At 51.5% G+C, this 9,646-nt stretch overlaps 1 protein-coding gene across 1 annotated transcript; it reads left to right on the top strand.

The window, feature by feature from the left end:
• The first annotated feature begins 4,209 nt into the window (after positions 1-4,209).
• Positions 4,210-8,895, top strand: LOC112588814 (uncharacterized). The gene is made up of 4 exons (XM_025299951.1): positions 4,210-4,757; positions 8,638-8,668; positions 8,722-8,752; positions 8,810-8,895. The coding sequence occupies exons 1-4, from the start codon at positions 4,210-4,212 to the stop codon at positions 8,893-8,895; spliced, it is 696 nt and encodes a 231-aa protein (XP_025155736.1).
• The last annotated feature ends 751 nt before the right edge of the window (positions 8,896-9,646 follow it).

Raw genomic sequence — 9,646 nt, 5'->3', positions numbered from 1 at the left:
GCGGATTAATAATCATTTCCAAGGATGTTAAACTTTACTGTCTGTTGTAATAAAACTATTTACTCCTAACTTCAACCACTTCAAAAATTTTACGTGCTTCCGATAATTGGGTAAAAGCTATTTTATATTCAACATTTACCTAAAACAATACAAAATATTAACCGATTTTAATTCTTCCTTTTTTCATCGATACACCAGACATTAAGGAACATATTTATGTCGAGAAAATTATGTAAAAGACAGTAGCTCGTAGAATATTTACGTACCTCTCACATGAAAGTTCTCGTATTCTCGTGGTTTAGCAAGTTCCACTGATGTGAATATAACAGAAGACAGAGTATAAAGATGGTGCATAATAGAAGAACAGAGTATAAAGACTGTACTGACTGTGAATATTATACGCTCACGTTAGATACACGGTCGCCTTATATACTAGGCGGTGCACATTTTGTTTTCACGAACGTGACGAACTGATGGCGTATCGTCACGTATATACGATAGGCCTATCGTCACGTACATAGATAAGCTTATATACGGAGGCGATAACAATTAATTCTCGAAAATGATTTCTCGTAACGTTACTTTATTATACATGGTTGAATTTGGAAAAAAATAATCTTTACTTCGGTAAAAAAAATTTTTAATTTTGCAAAAAGGGGGGCGGAGGTGGTGGTTAAATAAAAAAATATTTAATAAAAAAAATTTTTCTTTGCACAACCTCAAAGTACTCTTCAAACTATTAAAATTTTGTTGAAACAATTATTTTGTATGTCTTATAGTTTCGACAATATTCGATCTCAAAGAAAAGACCGTTTTTTTTCAAAGGGTTGTTTCATCCCTTAAACATGAGATTGGGCCGATATAAAAAAATACATGTCTCTTTGATTTATTTGTTTTATAACATATTTCAAGGAGAATCAAATCGGTGAGGGACACCCCTGACAGTTCCCTTGTAAGTTGGAGAAAGGAAGAGGGTTCGTGGTGGCCAGGTGGGGGGCCCTAATAGTGGTCGGGGTCTACCTCCCCCCGAAGAAGGACTTGGACCTCCCAGATCTAGGCTCCAAGGATCGGGAGAGCTGTACGACAGTACCTCCCGAGTCCTGTCATCATAGCCGGGGACTTTAACACAAAGTCAGAATTATGGAAGTCTCGGCATGGCGACAGGCGGGGGAGGAAGTGAAGGACTAGGCCGCGGACCTGGGCCTGCACCTCCTGAACAAGGGTGAAAAATCAACCTTTGTAGGGTCGCAGGAAGAATCGATTATTGACCTGTCATGGGCAACCCCTGCGGCCCTCGGGAGGGTGCAGGCATGGAGGGTGGCGGATGAATTGAAATCCCTTTCGGACCGCCAAATCATATAAATGGAGCTATCCGTCACCCTAGACTGTCTGTGGCCCAGAAGGAAGGAAAACCCCCGATCAGCTCGATGGGCCCTGAGCCAGCTAGATAGGGAGGCACTTAATGTCTCCCTAGAGGCTACCACCTGGCCATCATGGAAGGAGGGGCAGGACCTGGACTCTGTGGTAGCCGAGTTCATAGGCCTGATCACACGTGCATGTGATCAGGCCATGCCAAAAGTCGGGTTCTGCCCCAAAAGGGACGCCTGGTGGTGGACCGATGATATAGCGGATTTAAGGAGAAGTCGGTCCACCTCAGGCGAGCCTTTAGAAGAGCCCGAGACAAACGGGCATCGAACCCTGAGTCAACCCTGTCCGCCCGCAGCGAGTATTGCATGGCAGCGCGAGGATCACGCAAGGCCATAGAGCTGGCCAGGGAAAAAGGGTGGGACAACCTCCTCCTAACGTTAGATGCGGATCCATGGGGGCGCCCATACAAAATGGTCATGCAGAAACTACAGCCATCGGCGCCCCAGTTAACGGAGACGCTTGACCACCGGTTATTAGAACGGGTAATGGGGACTCTTCTCCCAGTTAGGAAGGGGAATCCCCTACGCCCATATACTACCCCCTCCCTCGAAGAACAGAGGGAGGTACCGGGGATCACGAAGGAGGTGGCCGGGGCCATCCGAAAGGTCAAAAGCCGAAAGGCTCCAGGACCGGATAGTATCCCCGGCCTTACCCTTGCCTCGGGGTTCATAGAGGGAAGAATGGCTGACCTCTTCGAGGCGGCCTTTAAGGAGAGCAAATTCCCCCCAGTCTGGGGGAGGGCCAATGTGTTCCTCCTCCAAAAAGAGGGCAAACCGGAGGATTTCCCCTCCGCGTATCGCCCCATGTCTCCTGGACGAGGCGGGCTAAGTGTTCGAACGTGTCATCGCCGCCTGCCTCATGGAACATATGGCCCGGGAAGGTCAAAATCTCGATGACGGCCAATTCGGCTTCCGAGGGGGAAGATCGACGGTGGATGCGATCTCGCGTCTAAAATCCCTCTCGGAAGCGATAGTAATGGAGGGCAGAGTGGGAGTTGCAGTATCTGTGGATATTGCAAACGCGTTTAACACCCTGCCCTGGGGTAGGGTGGTGGAGGCGATGTCCCAACACTTCCGCTTCCCACACTACCTCACGGCCGTCATCGAAGATTACTTCCGGGGTCGGCGTCTAAGTTGGAGGGACGCCGACGGCAAGATACGCGAGAGGGGAATGAGCTGCGGGGTTCCACCGAGGTCTGTTTTGGGCCCGCTCCTGTGGAACCTGGGCTATGATGAAGTCCTCCGCTATGATGAACTCCGGGTAGTCCTCCCCCCGGCTGCAGTATCATCTGCTATGCAGATGATACATTAATCTAAGCCGGGGGAGAGACTGGGGAATGCGGTACAAACCGCAAATTACGCGGTGGCATGCGCCGTGCGTGCTATCCGCTGCGACGGGATTTTCGCTCGCCGTTGGCAAACTGCCGTCGGTCCACGCGCCTCGGTTGTTCGCACTCGCACCAAAGAGTTGGGCGCCAGGTGCAGCGGGCTGCACCGTTCACCAATACGAAACGATACACCACCCAAGGCCGAGACACGCGAATTCGACGGGACCGGTAGCTCCGCGGTATTTTATAGTCGGTAGACGGGAGGGTTCGATCGGGAATCCGGGATTCAGTTGGGAAGACACAAAAATAGAGACGCGCTTCGCTCATCTCAGTTTCTCTTTATTACAGGAATCGGAACGGTCCGACCCCTCGATACGGTACACTCCGCGAGACGCTCTCGCGAATTCGAAACTTGCTCTTCGCCGATAACTATTACGAGACACGGTACGCACGAGACACCGGAACGACAAAGCAGGTAGAAGGTCTTACAGATTCGGGAACCTCCCGGCGACGTGGTCCTCCGACCCTCTTCCTCTCCTCGCTCCCCCGCAATTTCTCGCTCTTCGGCAGCCCCCTGGGCGCGTGGAACTCCACCACACTACTGTGGTCCACCAACTCTCCCTCTCCGCCCTCGGTAATCGGGATCCCTGTTCCCTCTGTCACAAATGGCTCGATATCGGTAATCGACACTTTTGTCTTAGGTGATGATAACTCCGCAGGACTCGGTAATCGACTCTCGAAGGAGAAGGTAAGAAAAGAAAAAGAGAGTAAAGAAACGGGAGTGCCGTCTTTTATTTCTTTTGGGTTGTCGCGCTACCCGTCCTTCCCCGTTCTTCGTCGTGTCTTCCGATACGGGAATCCTTCCGCGGATCTTTGTTTTCGATCCGCGGGACGGGGGCTTGGTCTCACTCTTGCTCGTTCTCTCTCTCTCTCTCTCGCTCGCGCTCCCGCTGTCTCCTTGTCTAGGCCGGCTTTGTCTAGCCGGCGCTCACGGTTCGCGCACGGGAACGCCGACAGTTTGGCGCGATATCCCTGCGGGCCTGTGGACAACGGAATCGGCAGCGAGAATCTTTCAAGGCGATACGGAATCGATAATAGTACTTTTAAAGAAGCGCATTCACCTGGGGTGGCGGTCCTGTCGAGGTGTGTCGTCCTCTTCCTTCTTCCGCTGGTCCCTCCGGTCTTGATGGGCGGCACAGGAGGTCCAGGGGCACAGAGCTCGGGGACCCGGGACCGTTCCACCTGCACTCTTCTATCGCTAACACTAATTAATACGGGGGGCGCAATGTGGCTCTCCCCCCGTAATTCCCGCGCGATGTACTGTCCGCACCCCCGCATAAGGGCCGAAGGTTCGCCCTGGAACGGGCGCCTTCCCGGCTGCCACATCACACCGCAGATTGGGTCTGACGGTGGCTGAAAGAAAAACACAAGCGATATTCTTTCACAAGAAGGGGATGAAGCCACCTCAAGCCCATCTGCGGATGGGAAGGATTAGAATTCCAATAGAGGCCCAGATGAAATATCTGGGCCTCACACTGGATGGCACCTGGTGCTTCAGGGAACATTTCAGTCGCCTGATCCCCAGACTAAGAATAATATCGATAAACCTTGGCAGACTAATGCCAAATATCGGGGGACCAGACCGGAAGGTACGTCGTCTCTACGCGGCAGTAGTCAACTCGGTCGCCCTATATGGAGCGCCCATTTGGGCAGAAGCTCTGGTCATCAGCCGTCCGTCCCAAGCACTACTGCGTAGGGTGCAGCGGACGGTGGCGACCAGGATCATCAGAGGGTACAGGATCGTCTCCCACGTGGTGGCGACGGCCCTGGCGGGCATGCCTCCTCTGGAGCTCCTCGCACTCATGTACAGGTCAATGAGTAAGGAGAAGCTCCGGAGGACACTACAGGCAGAAGATTCGCTCGCCGAGTCAATGCGACGCCTGAAGCACCAGGCTCGGCAACTCCTCTTCCAGCGATGGCAGAGGCGTCTGCAAGACGCCAGGTAAGGAAGGAGGAGTGCCGAGGCCGTCCGGCCCTGTTTACCGGAGTGGGTAGACAAGGCCTTTGGAACCCTAACATTTAAGATGACACAGGTACTCACCGGACATGGTTGCTTCGGTGAGTACCTTTGTTGAATTGGCAAAGAACGTACGGCGCAGTGTCACCACTGCGAGGCTGACTATGACTCCGCGCAGCACACACTGCAGGACTGCCCTGCATGGGCGATGGAGTCATGGTCAGAGAGTTGGCTCCTGATCTCTCACTCCCCAGAGTGATTAATACCATACTGGAGAGTGCGAGAAAATGGGACACTATTGCCTCCTTCTGCGAGGTAGTAATCTCGCAGAAGGAGGAAGCGGAAGAGATACGCCGGCAGGCGGAGGGCAGGAGGAGGGCGCAGAGAAGATGGCAGCACCGTCGGCTACAGCGTTGCTCCCCCAGCCGAGGAGATGCCGACTCCTCGAGAGAGGAGGCGGTTAGGGGCATGGTGGGGCGACCCCTACCACCACTCCCACCACCCCCTCCACCACTCCTCCTACCATTCCCTCCGACAACCCCTCCCTTATCCCATCCACCGTCCCAAGCCCCACCACCATCCCGCAAGAGTCCACGCCCCTCCCAGCCGCATAATGCCCCCTTGTAGGACAAAGCGGGGGAGGGGGGACACTACTAAAGAGAGCGGTGGTAATACGCACTCGATTGCCAACCGCCGCAATAACAAAGTGAGGCCAGAGACGGGGAGCTGATCATTTGTCCCCCAGTCGACCGCCGACTCCCAAAAAGGAGGTCGGATGACGGTGAGGGGAGAGTGTGGTGGGAAATCACCAACAAAACACTTCCTACTCTCACCCATAGGACCCACTATATAAACAGTGGGTGGGAAAAGAGAGGTTGCGACCCCTCCCAGCTTTTTATAGGCTCGTGTGTCCGGCGGTTAGGGGATTTAATTTTCCCCCCGTAACCGCCGGGCAGGAGGGTGGGACACTGGGCGAGGATTTCCGGTGCCCCAACCAGCGCTCCAATCGTAGGGCAGCTAGTTGAGGAGGTGGAACAACTAGCCGTACAACAGTATCTAGGCGGCGCCTCGCCCGGCTGGGAACGGAAGTTGAAGCCGGCCTTTTTGGCTGGCTTCCCCCTTCCCAACCACATGGGCAGGGCGTGAGGGATGGAGAGGGAGCAGCGGTTGAAGAGGAGCTTCGGCTCGTTTCCTCCCCTTCTCCATTCCTCAGAGAAGACGACGGCTCATCGTCAGGACTCGGGGCTCCGATCGCAGTTACGCGGCACCAGGGCCCTGAGACAAGTCTCTTCGCAGCGCCACCCGGGGAGGTTTTAGCCGGTAGGTGTCCGGCATAAACCCTCACCCTTCCTCGAGGGTGAGGGGTATCCATGATGGATTTCCTCCTCGTCACAAAAATATGGTTAGGTTAGATTGTAACCGGACCACGAGTTCTTTGAGCCCCTTAGGCCAGTGATGAAGATGCAGGATTCTCAGATTGCAGCAAATCGGTCGCCATCCGTCCTGATCCGTTGCGCACGGCGTGGTCCCTCAAGGAATGGACGGGATTCCAGGAAAACACTCAACACCGCACGTTTCTCGTATAATACTTTATTTGTCTCACTTCGAAATACAAAGTATATTATCCGCCGCGTCTTCGCCTATCGTCGCGTCGCATCGCGTTACTCTCCGTCGCATCCACTATCGCGCCCGTCCGTCGCTATCGCGTCTGGATTAACGACCGTTATTCCTTTTTACGTTTTACGTCGCAATAGACGGAGCGAGACTTACGCGTTACTGCTCTTCGACTGACTTCTTCGAGAGTCAGGATCCCACTGAGTTTGGCCAGCGCTTTCACGCCTTTCAACTCTCACATTCTCTCTACGCCAGGCCTTTGGCGACGCTCGCTCGCGATCTTCCTTTCGACGCGCCACCTACAGACGTTCCGACGGACTTCATACTCGCATCTTAACCGTAATAAAATAAAGATGTATATTTCTTAATCATTTCACGCTTTCCACGCTTGGTTATTTATAAAATATCTGTTATAACAAAATCAACAATATTAATATATATATATGTGTAACGAGGAGTTTTACCCCCGTTACCATCGTGTGACGGCGACCACCGATCGTCACACGATCGCGAGAAATCCTCGCTAAGCACCCGGCAACACCTATGCTGCGGCAACCCGCCAGACCGCCGGGAAAGGCCGAATTCTCCGAAACGGTCGGGGAAGATCGGTCCCCCCCAGAAAGGGGTAATTCGCGGAAATCGCATGCGCGACTTTCCGGGAAATCGGGGGAACTAATCCCCCGATTATCGGCCACCGATCGTCGAGAGGAATTTAGGGTATAAAACCCGCTCTCGACGAGAGATCGAGGCAGACCGTGAGAGACAGTCAGTCAGTCAGATCAGCTACCAAGGAGAGCTCCAGCGAGAATCGTGAAGAGAAGTCGACGAGAAGGCAAGGCGTCCGCCGGTGAGTAAAGCTTCCACACCGTACCGAACCACCGGGAACTTTTACAAGACCCGGCAGCCAAGCCTCGTCAATCGACCGGCTTCGCGAATTTACCGTATTCATCCGTCTGTGTCGGCAGCAGTTAGCCACCGACACGGAATAATTCTAAGTCACTGTTCGCGACTTTACCGTATTCGTCCGTCTGTGTCGGCAGCAGTTAGCCACCGGCACAGAATATTTCTAAGTCTCTGTTCGCGACTTTACCGTATTCGTCCGTCTGTGTCGGCAGCAGTTAGCCACCGGCACAGAATATTTCTAAGTCTCTGTTCGCGAATTTACCGTATTCGTCCGTCTGTGTCGGCAGCAGTTAGCCACCGGCATAGAATAATTCTAAGTACCTGTTCTCGAATTCTAAGTGTTCGTCCGTCGACGTTAGGCAGCAGTTAGCCGCCGCGCCGACATAGATTAAGTATCTGTTTCCGAACGAACGGCAGCAGTTAGCCACCGTTCCGCGATTTCTAAGTGTTCGTCCGTCGACGTTAGGCAGCAGTTAGCCGCCGCGCCGACATAGACTAAGTATCTGTTTCCGAACGAACGGCAGCAGTTAGCCACCGTTCCGCGATTTCTAAGTGTTCGTCCGTCGACGTTAGGCAGCAGTTAGCCGCCGCGCCGACATAGACTAAGTATCTGTTTCCGAACGAACGGCAGCAGTTAGCCACCGTCTCGCGAATATAAGTGCTCGTCCGTCTACGTCGGCAGCAAATAGCCACCGACGTAGAATAGTCTCTAAGTTCCTGTGCGCGAATATAAGTGTTCGTCCGTCTGTGTCGGCAGCAGTTAGCCACCGACACAGAATATTTCTAAGCATCGGTTCGCGGAATTATCGGTGTTTGTCCGACTTTATGTCCGTGATAAGCTGCCGGAATAAACCACCTCTCGCTTATCCGAAAGAACAGCTGGCGTAAAGCGCCCTCAACAGGACTCGTGGCCGAGGACGTCGGACTGCCAAGAGGCCGCGGAACATCCCCTCTGACCCCGCGGATAGGGGACCATCCTTGCGGCTAAGCGGGGAGTCACGGGCACCGAGGAACGGGCATCGCCGACGCCACACCGAGCCAGCGAGCCCGCCTACATACATTTATATATATATAGAACCAAATATCTTTTTGAATAAACGGGGCGCCTCGCGGGGCGCACCACACTTGCTAACACACCAAAACGCCGGATACACATTTCTTGCGAGAAGCAACCTTGCACCTCCCTCCTTCACCCGAGTAACGCACCGACGCGGCGGCGAGCGAGGCGTCGCGGAAGCGGCGAGCCGGGCGCGACGGTGGGGCGACCGATCGCACCGAACCCCGCGGGCGTTACCGTTATATATGTATATAAACTTATACCTAACTAATTCTATTTCTTATTTTTCAGGTCACCGTGGGATATCACAGGACTCCTCTCGGTAAGTATAACTTAACATAAAATTAATTTGTACTAATCTTTTCTTTGCTTCAGGTCGCCGTGGGATATCTCAGGACGCCTCTAGGTAAGTATAACTTAAAGTATTACTTATTTGTACTAATCCTATCTTTCTGTGTTTCAGGTTGCCGTTATAAGTTCGGCATAACAACGGGCGACTTAAACTACATGTATTCTACTTGTATATATAAAAACAATCACTGTAACTAAAATATAACAATTTTTCCTCTTATCGTAAAATGCAACTAAAACATATTACTCTATTGATTATCGGACGATTCGCCTTCGTTTGGACTTTGTAAATAAACATTTTATAAAAACTTAAGCATTACGCACGCTTGTGTCTACACTCAAATACATAAAACCCGGTACACTAAAAATTTAGGAAAAAATTACAAAATTTCAAATGATCATAACTTGGTAAATAATGAAGATACAAATATGCGCAGAAATGCAAAATGAAGCTTGAAACGTCCTCTTTAAGAATATCTGAATGGCAATTATGCTCGGCCATTTTTTTCAAAATGGTGGATGATAAAATGAGAGGATGCAAAATTGATAATCAAAGGTCCGTGCTTGCGATGGTGCATGGTGTGCATCAGGTATCGCAGCGTAATGGGACCAAATGCACATGAAAGTATAGAGTGTTATCTTTAAAATGCTACTTTACCGAGCTCAATGTGATCATTTTTCACTGAGTTGTTCCAAATTTTGCTAAAAATGCGGTTTTCTTGTTAAATTTGCATAATTCAGTGAATAAGTATCGCATCAAGCTCTATAACGAAGTATTTTAAAGAAAACATTCTATACTTTTAGGTACTTTTCGTCCCATTGAGCTGCGACACTTACTCTGCTCCATGCGCCGTCGCACGCTCGAACCTTTTTTTAGCAACTTTCCATGTTCTCCTTTTTATCACCCGCCATTTTGAAAAAATATCCTTGCTTACAATTTCGATAGATC

The sequence above is a fragment of the Harpegnathos saltator genome, unplaced genomic scaffold (assembly GCF_003227715.2).
Source record: "Harpegnathos saltator strain DR-91 unplaced genomic scaffold, Hsal_v8.6 scaffold30, whole genome shotgun sequence".
NCBI classification, from domain to species: Eukaryota; Metazoa; Arthropoda; class Insecta; order Hymenoptera; family Formicidae; genus Harpegnathos; species Harpegnathos saltator.
Note: the sequence above shows the minus strand (reverse complement) of the source record. Positions and strands in the feature narration are given on the sequence as shown.